The sequence below is a fragment of the Chelonoidis abingdonii genome, chromosome 3 (genome assembly GCF_003597395.2).
Source record: "Chelonoidis abingdonii isolate Lonesome George chromosome 3, CheloAbing_2.0, whole genome shotgun sequence".
Classification (NCBI taxonomy): Eukaryota; Metazoa; Chordata; order Testudines; family Testudinidae; genus Chelonoidis; species Chelonoidis abingdonii.
The window spans coordinates 105,171,991-105,188,792 of NC_133771.1; the positions used below are offsets into that span (position 1 = coordinate 105,171,991).

General features: G+C 41.6%; 1 protein-coding gene across 1 annotated transcript in view; it reads right to left on the reverse strand.

The window, feature by feature from the left end:
• The window catches only part of MOXD1 (monooxygenase DBH like 1), a 95,364-nt gene that overhangs the window by 24,726 nt on the left and 53,836 nt on the right, over nucleotides 1–16,802 (reverse strand). Inside the window, exons 6-9 of the mRNA XM_032791597.2 lie at nucleotides 15,324–15,426; nucleotides 10,740–10,906; nucleotides 6,519–6,710; nucleotides 1,313–1,372 (exon numbers count right to left, since the gene is read on the reverse strand). Of these exons, the coding sequence (XP_032647488.1) occupies nucleotides 1,313–1,372; nucleotides 6,519–6,710; nucleotides 10,740–10,906; nucleotides 15,324–15,426 (522 nt within the window). The remainder of the gene's footprint in view (nucleotides 1–1,312; nucleotides 1,373–6,518; nucleotides 6,711–10,739; nucleotides 10,907–15,323; nucleotides 15,427–16,802) is intronic.

Sequence of the window (16,802 nt, forward strand, 5' to 3'; positions counted from 1 at the left end):
GCCAGTGCCAGAGCAGAAAAGGTCAGAGGTTGGTACCTGAGGATCTGTGGGTAGTCTCAGTTCTAAGGCTGAAGATCTTAAGCCCCTCTAGCACAACTCCAGGCCCCACATTTCCTTCATTTTGCCAATGATTTCCCTGCCACCTTGTGTCCCGGGACCCTCCTCTGATGAGACTCACAAAGCACAGGGAGACCTTCACTGGTGGAAAATCTTCTAGATTTGGAAGGCAGCATGCCCTCTGGAATAGCTGCTCTTTGAGCTCACCCTCCATGGCTCAACATGTCTCAAAAATTAATCTCCCTCCCATCTACACAATAGTCTCATGTAGGAGTTTCCACAGGCTCTGCAGGAAAAGGTTGCCTAGGAGGTACTCCCCACTTATACATGCATTGGCCACATTTGGACCCCAATCCTGCAAAGACTTACTTGGGTGCTTAGGTCAATAGGATTATTTACCATGTGTAAAATTAATCATGTGAGTGAGTCTTTGCAGAATTAGATCCTTGGCCAGTATTTGCATGCTTTCACTCCCCTCCATATAGTGCAGATTTGAGCCTAGGATGATACTTCAGGTTGAGCAGTAAACACAGACTCAAAATACAACAGTCTAACTATCAAGACTATGTAGTGCCTAAACATACATGCACATTTAATTGTCTAATTACTATGAGTCAGACACTGGCTTTGGAGTCCCTATTCAATCTTTTTATTAGGCAAAACATCCAGATGAAATCAATGGGTTTTTTGTCTGAGGACAGACTAAGTAAGGATTCCAGAATTTGACTCACATTAATTATGCAGTTGTGAGTGCACATATTTTCAAGCACTAAATAGACTTGGTAGTTAGGATTGCATATTTTGATTCTATATTTACTGCTCAACCTAGTAATGAAATATTATGCCAATCCCCCAAATTTCCCACTTTTGTATTATATGGAGGAGACAAATGGATGTAAATATCATCCAGTTGTGCTGATATATGGATGTTTTGCCTGGGGACAGATTTAATAAGAACATTAATTGTTTCTTATTTTAATGAGGAATAAAAAAGAGCCAGAACAAGCATTATCTCATGAAAGATCAAACTTCCAAAGGGAAGACTGGTGCCTTACTTGCATGCTATACAGTTACAGTTAGAGAACGTTAAATGATATATAGTAATCTCTGCATAAATCTGTAAGTAGCCTTGGTGCTATTACTTAATAATGCTTTACTCTTCACAATATCAAATTATTTTTGCTTCCAAATAAGAACATATCACTTATGTATTTATTTCAAAGAAATATGCCTTCGGTGTCAACCCATGCCTTACCCATGTCATACGTATTCGATCTACAGTGCTGTAGCGACATTCCGTGATTAAATTATCCCCCTGAAATACAAAATATAAGAAGTTCATAGTTATGAAGTTTAATAACATTTGGTTCAGGTGATGATTTACTATTGCAAAAGTTTAACAAATAATGGTCAGAACACTGGAATCCAGAGATTTGAATTTTTGAAGGAGCAGAGTACATTAGCCCAGACTAAAACTTTGGTGGTTTAATTAATTCATAATTCATTATCCTCAGCAGGTGTAAATTAGTCTGGCTCCATTGACTTAAATGAAGGTATGAGAACCTAGTCCATTATTTGTACTTCAGTAGCCCCCAAAAGTTCCAGTCACGACCAAGGCCCTCACACATAGGAAGATGTGGTTCTTGTTCCAAACTCCTTACAATCTATGAGTATGGATATTTTGTTTGTGGTACTACCTGTGTGAATAAGGAAAAGATTTTCCCTATCATAAAAGCACCATATTGTTTGCCATGATTGGCAGTCTCTCCTCAAGAGAACCCTGAGCTTGCTATGGCAGGAGGTGTGGCGAGCTCTGACTGAAATGAATTGACAGATTTATTTGGAGAAGGTTGCACATTTTCTGTCTTTAGTATGTTCAATTAATTCTTCATTTTCATGACAACTAAATTGTTGTACCATGTTTTTAAATAATAAAAAGCAGTAGCTCACAGAATAACTAATCTTCTCTACCAAATCAAATGCAGTCTACATGTCCCTATGCAAAGCAATATGGATCAGAAATTATAACACCAGACTTATGAGGAGTGCAGAAGTACTGACTGGACACATTTTTATTAGCCTTGGAGGCAATTCTTATCTAACCTTTAATTAGAGGAGTTCAGGGCTCTCACGTGCTTGTTTATTCATTGACTGAGTTGTTAAATGATTACTAAAAAGATGGAAGCCTACTTTTTCTGAGAAATATTTTCTATCCCTTAAAGAAGATGGCGCCAGAGTGGCTGTGGCCACTGCCCCTCGCAAAGTAGTCCTAAGAGCAGAAGAATTCAGTGCCACAGGGCATAGGCCTGCTACTTAAAAAAAAGGAATATTTTGTTAGCAGCCAATAACCTCTCCTCCATCCCCCCCAAAAAAGGAGGGGAAACTGAAGGAGTTGGGTGATAGAATCATGGATTTAGAAAATTCCTCTTCTGGCCTTAGTGATTTAAAAAACAAAAACAACAACAAAAGCCTACAACTTTCCCTGTAAGTGGAAGCAGAGAACAGGATAGAACTAGAAATATGATACTTTGGGGAATTTCAGAGCACACCAGTTCTGGGGATTTTTCTGTTTATTTGTATATAGATAGCTGAGTTATTTAGCCCTTATCTGCTGATTTAATCTCTCTTGAAATGGTCGGGAGATTACCTACCAGAAGGTCTGAATCCACCTCTGCCTATGTAGTTCTGACAGTGTGTACACCTTTACAGCTTTGTAATAAAATTATATAATTAGTTGTGAAATGGATAAAGTGGACTTATCGGTTCTAGGAGCAGTCATCATCTTAACTATAGTCTGACTCTTTGAAGAAGATATATATATCTGTGTAGGTCCAGAAGGAGGTGGGAGGCAGACCAGTAGAGGGTCTCTGAGTAAAGGGTAAAAAATAGGGGTGATGTCATGGTAGGGATTTGCTATAGACCATCAAATCAGGAAGAGGAGGTGGATGAGGCATTTCTAGAATAAACAACAGAAATATCCAAAACACAAGACCTGGTAGTAATGGGGGACTATAACTACCCAGACATCTGCTGGAAAAGTAATAGGGCAAAACACAATATTTCCAATAAATTCTTGGACTGTATTGGGGAGAACTTTGCATTCCAGAAAGTGGAGGAAGTAACAAGGATGACAGCCATTTTCGACTTGATTCTGACTAACAAGGAGGAATTAGTAGCAAACCTGAAGGTGGAAGGCAATTTGGGTGAAAGTGATCAGGCAATGATAGATTTCATGGTTCTAAGGAAAAGAAAGAGTGAGAGTAGCAGAACAAGGACAATTGACTTCAAAAAAAAGCAGACTAACAAATTCAAGAGAACTGGTAGGTAAGGTCTCATGGGAAGAAAATCTAAGGGAAAAAGGAATTCAGGAAAGCAGGTAGTTTCTCAAAAAGACAATAACTGCAATCTATCCTGATGTGAAGAAAAGACAGAAAGAATAGTAAGAGGCCAACATGGCTCCATCAGGAGCTCTTTGATAACCTGAAAATCAAAAAGAAATCCTACAAAAAAGTGGAAATATGGACAAATTGCTAAGAAGGAGTACAAAAGAACAGCACAAGTATGTAGGAACAAAATCAGAAAGGCTAAGGCACAAAATGAGTTGTAGACCTAGCAAGGGAAGTAAAAGCCAATGAGAAGAGGTTCTTTCAATACATTAGGAGCAAGAGAAAGATGAAGGAAAGTGTAAGTCTTCTACTTAGTGAGGAAGAAGAGTTAATAATTGATGACATAAAAAAGCTGAGATGTTAAATGCCTATTTTGCTTCAATCTTCACTAAAATATTAATATGATCAGATACTTATCACAATTAATATTAACAGCAAGGGGGAAGGAATGCAAGTCAAAACCGGGAAAGAACAGGTTAAAGAATATTTAGATGAGTTAGATGTATTCAAGTTTGCAGGACCTGATGAAATTCATCTTAGGGTACTTAAGGAACTAGCTGAAGCAATCTCAGAACCATTGACAATTGTCACTGAAAACTGGAGGATAAGTGAGGTCCCAGAAAACTAGAAAAAGGCAAACATAGTACCTATCTTTAAAGAGGGGAACAAAGGGGACCCAGGGAATTATAGACCAGTCAGTCTAACTCCGATACTTGGAAAGATATTGGTACAAATTATTAAACAAACAATTTATGAGCTCTTAAAGGATAATAAGGTGATAAGGAATAGCCAAAATGGATTTGTCAAGAACAAAGCATGCCAAATCAACCTAATTTCCTTCTCTGGCCTAGAGGATAAGGGGGAAGCAGTGGACATGACATATCTTGATTTCAGTAAGACTTTTGATACAGTCCCACATGACAGTCTCTTAAACAAACTAGGGAAATATGGTCTACATGAAATTACTATATGGTGGGTACACAACTGGTTAAAAACCCCTGTTCAGAGAATAATTGTCAATGGTTCGTTGTTAAACTAGGAGGGTATATCTAGTGGGGTCCTGGAAGTGTTAGTCCTGGGTCCAGTACTATTCACCATTTTCATTAATGACTTGGATAATGGAAATTGGCAAAGCTCCATTGATGTCAGAGGAACTATACTGATTTACACTAGCTGAGTACCTGGCCCTTTGAGTACAGGTAGTTATAGAATATCCAGCAAAGCTCTCTTTGTTTGGTGATTAGCTCTTCTAGTTTCAAATGCATCATAAGCTTCTAATACTTGCAGAGAACAAATAGTATGAACTCCACAACTCTAAAGAACAGCACATGCAGAAACAGACTGAGAGACTGATAGGAATGTCTGAGGAGGATACTTTGAATTAATTGTTCTACCATACTGCCAATAAGCAATATTATTAATTGTTATTATTATTTATACGTATTGTGGTAGCAGTAATATTGGAATCGTTGGGTAGCAAATTATGATCATTTTGATGCTGGTGATTCATATTATAGCAGGCATAGGCCAGGGCCACTTGAGAGAAGGTTGAAATCCATCTTTCATTCTAGCCCTCTCTTTTTGAGTTGCTTATAATATACTCAAGCAAATGTGCTTTTCAGTCTCTTTTCTATATATTTCTGTTTATTCTTTAATCTAAAAGGGACTTTTCTCTAGAATTTGCATACAGGCTTTTTCTATAAAGGCATCCAAACTTCTAAATCCTCTCCCAGCCCCCACTTTCTCCTTCCCAAACCCCTACACCCCTTCTCTGGAGGTGGAAGCAGTGCTTTCTCTTTTGAAGTCCCACTGAACTGTTAGCAGTCAGACTTCAAAAGGAAAATACTGCTCTCCCCTGCAAGCACAGCTGCACCTGAGAAGTGGCCAGGCTTTGAATTGAAAGCTAGATAAAGGTTCCCATTTCAGTTTCTTACTTTAGAAGGGCAAGTATCAAAGGAATGGGGGAGGAGAGAGAGAGATGAAGGGGATTGTGAGGGGAAGACTGACAGTTTTAAGTAAACATTCAGTCACTCTGGTGGCCTTTTCTTGTAACTTTCAACTCACTTTCTGTTATAGGCCCCAATTCTGAAAAAATTAATGGGTGCTTAACTTTACCCATATGTGTCATCCAATTGAAGTCAATGGGACTGCTCCCACTGCATGAAGATAAGCACATGATAAACTGCTTTGCTGGATCATGACTGCAATGCTCAGAGCCCTACAAAATCGAGCCTCAGTTTATAGCCTCTCTGCCAAGACTGCCAAAAAAGGTGCCAGTCGGAGCTGAGTGAATAATCTGTAAGGAATTTAGATTCTTTCTTCTCATGAAATGTCTGCAATTAGATGGTGATTGAATTGAATTTATTTGTTAATAAAAAGTGTTGAAGATTTCTGTATTTTTTTAAATGGTGTATTATATTATTTATTTATTTTACAATGCTCAGGAGTGTGCTAAGTGCCTCAGAGAAAATGAGACATAATGATTTCTTGCCCCAAGGAGATTCAGTTACTCAGTGAAGGTCAATGCAGACCATGATGGAGTAATGAAGTTTTTCCCCTTTAGCAACAAATAAAAAATTTAAAATAAATGGAAGACTTAGTTGACTAATTTCCTGTCTGTGTGTGAGGTGGAACATAAACAGCTCTTTGCAAGTACTTGATAGTCAATATGTGTTGTGTTAATTACAATTGGTCAGAAAAGCCATATGGTATTGTTTCCTTTCCCTGACTGGATGAATGCACAAAAAAATTGGCACACTCACATATGAGAGTTTAAAATGTCCTTTCCACAAACATTTGTGACAATAAAACTTAATTGCTCAAATGTTTGGAGAAACCAAACACAAAAGAGATCAGAACATGGTCAAAGAAAATTATTTAAAAATTTAGGTAAGTATTCATCGGATACTGTTTAGTATTTTCCCAACTCTAATGTGATGGTGGTTTTGTGAAAGGCAGGAAAGTGAGTAAGATCAAAAAGTCATTTCACAAGCAAAATTAATCCTAACTATGAACAAAATATTAGTCACTGTGGCTCACAAACTATGGTAAGGGGAAGAATTAAGAGATTCGTACAGGCAAGATAGTTCTTTCTTCCTTTAGATACTGAAACTCCTGAAAATTGAAGTCAAACTCATCATCATAAGCAAGCAGCTTCTGTTCTTCACCCTTGCGGAAGTGACGCATCCTGATGGCTCTGCCAGCAAGATGGGCATGGAGAAGAACAGCAAACACATGAATCCCACTTGGCCTCTCAGCATCCAAGGCCTGATAAAGGGAAACCAACAAAACTGTCAGTACATCACAAGCACAAAAGGTAAACAGATGAGTGAGAATGTTAAATATATAAATGCACTGTATGTTTCCTCAGTTTATAGTACAGTAACTGCTCACTTACCGTCCTCCTGCTTAACATTGTTTCGAAGTTCCATTGCTGCTCCATTAGGGAACATGCTCGTTTAAAGTTGTGCAATGCTCCCTTATAACGTCGTCATGTGGCTGACTTTACAAGGGAGTATTGCACAAGTTCGTCTTCGCCGCCTCCTCCCCCTCCCTTCTCCCTCCCTCCCAGCACTTCTCCTGCTGCCAAATAGCTGTTTGGCAGCACTTAGGACTTTCTGGGAGGGAGGGAGCAAGCGGGGAAGCTGCCCCCTACCCCCGGCAGGCAGGGCCACCCAGAATGCAGGGGCTTTAGTGGCTGCAGGGCCCTGGGCTAAGGTGGCCCCAGCGCCCTGGCCTGCAGGTCTAAAGCCCCTTTCCGAATGTGGCCCTGCGAGCACTGGCCGGAGGACTCAGGAGGAGCAGGGGCAGCCGTGCAACCAGTGGCTGGAGAGAAGTGGCGCTTTCCCCTTCAAAGCTGACCAAAGAGAAGCACCCAGAACTGAAGCTCCCAGAATCAGGGCCGGCTCTAGCCATTACACTGCAGGGGGCACTCTGCCGCTCGCCCATCCCACGGCTTCGGTGGACCTCCCGCAGGAGTCTCTGCGGAGGGTCCACTGGTCCCGCAGCTCCGGTGGAATTCCCGCAGGTGTGCCTGCGGATGCTCCATCGGAGCCGCGGGACCAGCAGACCCTCCGCAGGGATGCCTGCAGAAGGTCCACAGGAGCTGCCTGCCGCCCTCCCGGCAACCAGCAGAGCCGCCCCCTGCAGCCAGAGCCGGCTTTAGGAAGTGCGGGGCCCAATTCAAACATTTTCGGTGGGGCCCTGGCAGGGATGACTTAAAAAAAAGTGGAAAAAAAAGCCTTTCATTTCTTTCATGTATTATTTACTTTCCATAACTATATGAATAATAAAATTATATATTATATACATTACATCATATATGCTGTTGATTGGCTATTAATGACCGCCGTTTCACATGTGTGGGTCCCCACCACTCCCTGGGGGTGTGCACATGTGTTGGTCCCAGCTGCTCCCTTCCATCATTAAGAAGTGTGCGGTAGTGCCAGAACCAGGCGCAGTACATGGTGCTGGGGAGGCAGGGACTGGATGGTAGGCTGGCTGCAGCAGGGCAAGTGATGTGGGTGTTGGAGATGGGGTGTGAGCGGGCGTGCTCGGCAGCTGCAGGTGGTTCGCAGGGTTGAGGCTGAGACAGAGAGTTGGATGGGCTTAGCAGTGGGTGCAGAGGGTTGAGGACAGATTCGGGATTGGCGAGATGTAGGTCGGGCAGCAGTTGTGGGGCTGGGCTTATGGCAGGTCAGGGGTGTGTGCAGTGGTTGTGACAGAATGGTTTGCATGGCTGGCTGAGGCAGTGCAAGCTGGCTTCAGGCATCGGGCCTGTGTTGGCATTCAGGGGTTGCATCGAGGAAGCTGAACCCCAACTCCTTAGTAAGCCCAACACTTTTATCCGGGACTTGTTAAATACCGCCGAGGACATGGGGAAGATTGAGGATGCGGTGCTCCGGCGCTATTTGAAGGACCAGTTGCGTATTGCATCGTAGCCTGCCTTTAAATAGCCCCGAGCCCTCACTGCCCAGGTCGGGAGATATTTTAAGGGTCCCAGAGCTCACCTGGCGTCTGCGGGTTGCGCCCTGCTGATCCCGATGCATAGCGGCTTCCCCGGCTCCTGGCCGAGTTCCGGGTTTGCCGCACTCCGGCTGGAGCACGGCAAGCCCCGCGACTCCACTCTCCCAGCCAGAGAGTGGCAAAGCCCCACCGCCCTGCTTTCCTGGCCGGAGCTCCAGCAGGAGCGCGGCAAAGCCCTGCAACTTCGCTCTCCTGGCCGGAGAGCGGCAAAGCCCCGCGGCCTCGCTCTCCCGGCCGGAGCGCGGCAAGCCCCGCCGCCCCGGCTGGAGCTGTAGCTGGGAGAGCGGGGCCGCGCCGCGCTCCTGCCGGCGCTTCACTCAAAGGAGCGGGACCATGGAGGACCCCAGAGCAGATCGCAGCCGGGGACCGGGGTAAGTAAAAAAAAAAAAAAAAAAAAAATTAAAAAGGTGCCTAAGGTGCGGGGCCCTTTTAGGCGCAGGGCCCAATTCCCCAGAATTGGCCGAATCGGCCTAAAGCCGGCCCTGCCAGCAGCATGCCACCCCAAGCACACGCTTGGCACGCTGGGGTCTGGAGCCAGCCCTGCCCAGAATCACGGCTCCCAGAATCACGTCCATGGGTGCGGTGCCGCGCTGCACAGAGCTACCTGCACACCCCTGGCACCAAGCAGGAGCTGCCCCAGGTAAGTTCTCTGCACCTTCTGCCTGTCCCAGCCCTGAGCCTCCCTCCGCATCCCCACCTTGAGTGCCCTCCCAGGAGCGGCGCCAGGGTTTTTGGCACCCTAGGCGCAGGGCCGGCTCTAGCCATTTCGCCACCCCAAGCACGGCGGCACGCCACGGGGGGTGCTCTGCCGCTCGCCGGTCCCGCGGCTTAGGTGAACCTCCCGCAGGTCCACCGGAGCCACGTGCTGCCCTCGTGGCAACTGGCAGAGCGCCCCTCACGGCATGCCGCAGGGGTCTGAAGCTGGCCCCGCCTAGGCGGGGGTCCTTCCCACGCTCCCAGTCAGCAGCAATTCTGCAGCAGGGGGTTCTTCCGCGCTCCTGGTCTTCGGGGCACTTCAGTGGTGGGTCCTGGAGCAAGTGAAGGACCCACCGCAGAATTGCCGCCGAAGACCTGGAGCGCGGAAGGACCCCCTGCCACCGAGGGCCGCAAAATGCCGCGCTCTCAAATCCTGGCGCCCTAGGCGATCACCTAGGTCGCCTAAATGGAAGCGCTGGCCCTGTGCCCTCCCACACCTTAACTCCCTCCCAGACCCCACACCTAAACCTGAGCACCATCCTGCACCCTAACTCCCTCCTAGACCCTGCACCCCCAGCCCTGAGCCCCAGGGGTAAGCCAGGGGCACTTCCCAACCACTATACAGTATATAATGCCTTTTGTCTGCCCCCCAAAAATTTCCTTGGAACCTAACCCCCCACATTTACATTAAATCTTATGGAAAAATTTGATTTGTTAATCATTGTTTCATTTAAAGTTGCAGTTTTCAACACATTTACAGTTTACAACCACCATCAGCCCCATCTCGGTACTATCAGTTGCACACCCAAATCCTAGCTCTAGTTTGGCCTTAAACCCAAACCATAGCTTAAATTAACTATACATTCAAACTTGTCTCAACTTTAGATAGGACAAAAATATCAATGAGAGTATTATTTAGTACCTTAATCACTGGTTTCATACCATATCTCAATAACAGAAAGTGGAACAGAATCCTCTCCTCAAAACTACATTAAAGATCTTTTAATGAAACTGAGACTGTACAATTTAATATTTTGGTACACACAGCAAAACCTCAGTACCTGTATCTTAACCAATCTTCACTGATCAATCTAACACCATTTTTCAGACTGTGACTTCAATACATAGAACCTTTAGCTTTTGCATAGATCTTAGTTAACCTCTTCCCACAAGCCTTTGTGGTTAGCTTTCTATACTATAATGTCTTTGCTTTGCAGAGTGAAATGTTTTATCTAGTATTATATTAAAAAGTGTATAAAATAATTTAATATTTTATATACTACTTCATTATATGTACCAATATATATAACTGGAATATTGAATTTTACAATGTCAACTTCACAGAATAATCTCAGCCCAGAGAAAATGATAATTTAAAAAATACTAAAAATTCTTATTGTTTGAAGCTATTTATATCCAGAAAGATCCGAAGTTTTGGTGTCTAGTAAGAGGGAAATGCCTTTGCTCAAGTGACTTTAACTAATATTTGTTATTCTTCCCAATAAGTTAATTTAAAAATGTCATCACAAATTAATACAGAGACCGAAACCTAATAGTATTAGACAGGACACATACTTCTTCCAGACATTCCAGAGTGCAGTGACCTTCTGACATGAATTCAGGCATGCCCGGTGGGATATTGTGGAAGAGGCTAACCCAAAGACCAGCTTCAATAACCCCAGCATCATATTTCCGTAAATCTGTAGTATAAAATAGCCTCAGTCCAGAGTTATCTATCAAACCTGCAACAAAAGAGCATTGTCAACTGTGGCTATAAATCAGGATAAAAAAAATCCAATCACAGAGTTTCTCTCAGATTTGTTCATAAATTTTTACATGAAAATCATGCAAGGGAGGTTTTAAATTGGAAATGGGTTAAATATTTCACAGGAATTAGGGAAGCAATAAATAAAGGTAACTCACAAGAAAGTGGTTAAATAAGGTATGTTGATATCTGAATCAGGTTAACCTGTATGAAAAATGTTTGTCATACTCCTCTTAGTAGTTTACATGGAAATTGAAGGGTACAAAGGCAGATTATGGGCAATCTTTGAAAGTGAATAACACAATCTCAAAAGGCAGAACATGTTATTTTAAAATAAAATATTTGAAAAGCAGCTCAACGCATTTTGGGTTTTTTAGGTAATAGACACCTATTTTCATCCAGTTGTAAGTTTCTTTATCCCTTCATAACACCAGTGGTATATTTCCTGTCTTGTTGACTTGACTGTAAAGAAGCCTTTTAGATTGCAGCATGTCACTGGAGACCAAGCAAGCCTCTTTTGCAACTTCTCTGATCCCTGTCAGCTCAGGGAGCCTTTAATGATGAACGTGATTATCCACTGTATTAATCTCAGAGAGGGAAGGGAGAATTAGATAAGGATTTTTTAGTGCTACAATCAGGGACATCTCTAGATTTTCGCTACACTCCATGCACGTGTGGGAAGGGATAGCTCAGTGGTTTGAGCATTGGCCTGCTAAACTCAGGCTTGTGAGTTCAATCCTTGAGGGGGCCACCTAGGAATCTGGGGCAAAATCAGTACTTGGCCCTGCTAGTGAAGGCAGGGGGCTGGACTCAATGACCTTTCAAGGTCCCTTCCAGTTCTAGGAGATTGGTATATCTCTAATTATTATTACTATTGTTTTGTGGTAGTGAATGTACTCTGTGTGTTGAGCTTCCTGTGGAAGTGCTAGGGACATGTCATTTTTCTAGCCTGGAACATGTCTACGCTAATATGAAGTCATTGAAGGAAGCTAAGCCTTATGTATAAAGACTGACAATTTCTAAGAGTCAAATTGACATTTGTCCAAGTCCATTTCATACATCAAAATGTATAGTCACGTTTACGTATTTATTTACCTTGTCACAATTCATTACAGTCAAAAGTCAATTTAGTGCCTCTGATTATTTCTCTTTGTATTAGGTATTCTTATTAGACAGGATATAATATAAAAGAATATTACCTTCCTTATGTGTTAATTTTTTTATGATAATTTCTGTCACTTCCTTCTTTGATTTCTCCCCTCTTTTAAAATATTTGCCTTAGAAAATTAAAAATGCAAGTAAATTAACAAGAATGTCAAAGAAGGAAAGAAACTGTCCAGTAACTTGTACTTCTAAGAAACATAACAAACATGATGCCTGCAACCATATATTACGTCAATACAATAGTATTAGCTGGATATGTTAAGACAGATCTTTCCCTATCTACCAATAGTTTTTCTAAGAAGTGCCCATTCACCAAAGTATGCAAGATCTAAACTGTGTAATTATTTGTAATTATTTTTACATGTTTGAGTTGGCAAACTGAATGTAAGATATGTCCTGATTTCTCCATTTTTATGCTACGCATGACCAGTTACTGTTGTTGAGCTACATTACAGTGCATGACTTACGACCTCTTCAGAGGTGACAAGGGAGCCAGCAACATATTGATTTTTAATACTTGTAGTACTTGGGACTCTAAATTGACTTTTTTTTCTGAGCTCCTTGTAGGATATGATCTCTTTAGAGCACTAATGTATTCTGGGTTTGGGTGGGTTTTTTTGGTTTTCTTCTGAAGCATCAGAAATGGCTATGGCTGGAAATGGGACCCTGGATAGGGGGCCCAATGCTCTGAGGTGGGTCTGAGCATTCTCTCTCTCAGAGGCTTAGCTGGTTGGTTCTTGATGACATGCTCAGGGTCTAACTGATTGCTATATGTGGGGATGGGAAGGAATTTTCTCTCCAAATCAGATTGGCAGTGACCTGGAGGGGGGGTCAAGTTGCCTTCCTCTGCAGCATGAAGTGCAAGTCACTTGCCAGGATTATCTGGGTATATCTCAGTTAATCATTTCCCTGCCACTGCAGGGGTCTCAGGCATTGACGTACCTTGTTCTCTCCAATTCTCTGCCTGTGGCAAACAACAGTCTCATGTGGACTGTAATACTTTGGACTAATTTTGGTTGTTTAGTTTAGCATAGAGGTGCTAGGTGGTGCTGATGGCTTGTGGTAGCAGGAGATCAGAATAGGTGATCTGGTGATAACTTCTAGCTTTAACTTCTATGACCTCATTGCTCTAGAATACGGTATTTTGTATAGTCAAGCCTCTTTATTGTCAACATCAAAATGATGTAACATTTTCTGGCAATATCTGAGAGTTTCCAATGAGATTTTCAGACAAAACCTTCCTCAATACAAAAATTAAGGGTAAAATTTTCACAATTGCCAAAGTGACTTATTAGGTTTGCCAGCCCTCCAGGATTGTCCTGGAGTCTCCAGGAATTAAAGACTAATCTTTCATTAAAGATAATATCATGTGATGAAAGCTCCAGCAATTCATCCAACCGAAGTTGGCAACCCTACTTAGGAATCCCATTTTTAAAAGTGGTTTGGGCACTTAGGAGTGTAAGTAAGTCAATTATTCTTAGGCTCCTACATCATTTTTGAAAATGTTACCTTCAATCACTGAGTCGAAGCATTGGCTAAGAGTCTGTTCTGCAAGGCCAGCAAGAACTGCACAGAAGATATAGTATAGAAAGAGAGAGGACAGAGGTGACTTTATGACAACTCTGTGGCCTCAAGATTCTAGTCTGGTCCATTAGCCAGAGTTGTTCTAATAATTGACAGCATCTTTCCCATAACATCGTGCACTATAGGTCCTCACCCCTTTGCTTTTTGCATGCCTCAAGCAGCAGGGCATGCAGTAGTGATGGGAAGTGGGGGGTGGCAGCAAAGGGCCACCTTTGGTGGTATCCATACTGTGCCCCCACTGGGCACATTTTCCCTTGTACCTTGATGGCTGTTTATGGCAACATATGGGGCCAGAGCAGGAGGCAAAATCCTTCCTATGGCTTCCAAAGTTAAATCATCATTCCAGTCTGCCCATGTCTTTCATTATTATTATTATTTTTTTGTTAACAAGTCATTTAGAATAAAATCATAAAATTATACAATGTTAATTAAAACAAAACAGTGATTCTGTGAGGATAATTAAGTGCTCTCCTTGGAGCCTGAAATCTCTGATTTTCAGCTGATATTTCATGGAAAAATCATTAAACATCAGTGATATTATTGGAGACTCTTGTATTCAACGCAAACTGGTTTTGACAATATCTGAGAAACTTATAGAGTTTGCAGAATGGAAAAAGTGCTCAATTAAATAAATGTATTTTAGGTGGACTTGATAGTATTAATACAAAAATAGGAGAGAGATAGGGTCTCTTAAGCTATGAGCAGAGGATTTAATGTGGACATGAGTTTACTAATGATGATAGATTCATCTTAAGTAAGAATTAAAAGGGCCTGTGGTACATTTTACCCAGTTAGCATTTTGCCAGATAACAGTAAATTCTCAGGTAACTCAGCACATATTTGTTTAAGATCCAAAATGAATTACTACTCTATTTTAAGAAGTTAGCTTTGAAATGCCTTAGATTATTCTGGGATGTCTCCGGTTTCACAGCAAAAATTCCCTTTGCTTCTATTTAACTTAAGTAATTTTCTTCAACTTGTTGATAAAAATACAAAAAATAATATTACAAAAGGAGAGTAAATCTTTCAAGATATGAATCCTTTAATCTATGATTTGTCTAGCATCCTGAGTAATCAGTTTTCAGAAACTGCTCTCAATTGTGGTAGCTTACTTATTCTTTGTTTAATCTTGTTCCCTGATTCCTCTACTGAATTTTTTTTCAGAGTGGTAGCCGTATTAAGTTTATGCTCAAATAAATTTATTAGTCTCTAAGGTGCCACAAGTAAACCTCATTCTTTTTACTGAAATTTTGTTTGTTTTTACATTATATATGCTTCAAGGTCACTTGATGCAAGCTAATTAATGCTAGTCATCTTTCAGCAAGGCTAAGACTTATCAATGTAAGGAACAGGACGCAAACAGACACAATATGAAGTATTTAGTGATAAAACAGTTATTCATTGCTCATGATGGGCCTGATCCAGAATTCTTTGTGCATCCAAAACTTCCATTAATTTCCATCGAGTCTTCTAGTGTGCAAGGAATGAAGGATTGGATCTGATACTGAATAGGGACAATATCAGAGGAAAATGGACTTCTATTTTGCAGTTAATTTGGTTCACCTGTTCTGGTGAAAGGATGAGATACATCAGCATGCGGTACCTTCTGAAATACTGAATATTATGGTTAGGATGAATGAACATACCTTCTAGATATGATGGATTGTCATAATGGACTTCCATAAGCACATACTGAGGGTCTGTTGGTGTGCCAATGGATAGACCAACACGAGGAGGATATGTAAAGGCCTGTAATTTGAAACATGCACATCTGGTTAATAGGGTTCCTGTCCTGACCACATGTCAGTTTTGTTTTGATCAGTATACCTACTGATTTTAAAACAGTGATATAACAATGTAAATAAGAATTATGTGAACTATGGACAAACAACAATTCTTTTTAAAACTTACTGGACATGGCATCATGGAATGATATATCCCATTAAATAATAATGAATGCATAAACCAAACCACTAAAACTATATAAAATATTCAACTCTGCTGCTCGCTAACAGGTTATTCATCCTACATTTTTTGACTGAGCTGCAAAAGGAAATTAAATTTCAAAAGTGTCAGTATTGCATCATCAAGTGGGTTAGTTGGAAAATATTTTTTTTTATGAACATTTGAATCTAAAGTAAAAATGTTCCTAATTTTTAAAAGCAACAATTTCCAGATACTATGCCGGTTATATGAGTTTAGACTGTTCTTAGACAAACTGTTACATTCTCAGTAAAATTATTTGAGCCTCAAAAGTGATCCTATATCTACTAGAAGAGGTCATTTATCAAAATTCCGACCTGTCGGAAACTAAGTTACACTGTTTCCCATATACAAATAGTATATTTGCACTTTGTATTCTAGGATCCCAGCACTCTAGTGGTTTACATAAATGAATTAAACCTCACAACACTTCTATATTAACATCCTTATGTTGCATATGAGGAAATTGAGCCACTAAGGGGTTCGGTGACAAAGCCAGAATAGAACCCAGATCTTCCCTTTCCTACTCCAGTGCATTAACAACAGGATTATCCTTGCAAAGACTGGGATAAACTTTGTTAAACCAGATTTTATTTATATGGGCTTCTTACTTCACTTGAACCAAGGTAGAGGAAAGTTAAAAATTTGAGGCTAGAGTGTAGAGTTATGGCCAAAATGCACAAAGTACATGTCAGGAGTGATGTGCAAAAGTGGCCTAAAGTTGTCCATTGAACTGCCCTGATTCCGATGCTAGACGTGCTTGGAAGTTCTAGCTGCAGTGTGACAGTACCATTAGGACTGCCCTAACTTTAACATTTGCAAGGGGCTGAAAACAGAGCTAGGATTGGCATGCCATCAGGATTGTGTCCTCTTTCTCATAGTCATAAGAATAAATGAACGACCATACTGGGTCAGACTAATGGTCCATCTAGCCAAGTATCCTATCTTCCAATAGTGGTCAATTCCAGGTGCCCCAGAGGGAATGAACAGAACAGGCAATCCTCAAGTAATCCATCCCCTGTCATTCACTCCCAGCTTCTGGCCACAGAGGCTAGGGACACTCAGAGTACGGTGCTGCATCTATACGCATCCTGGCTAATAGCCATTGGTGAACGTATCCTCCGTTAACTTATCTAGTTCTT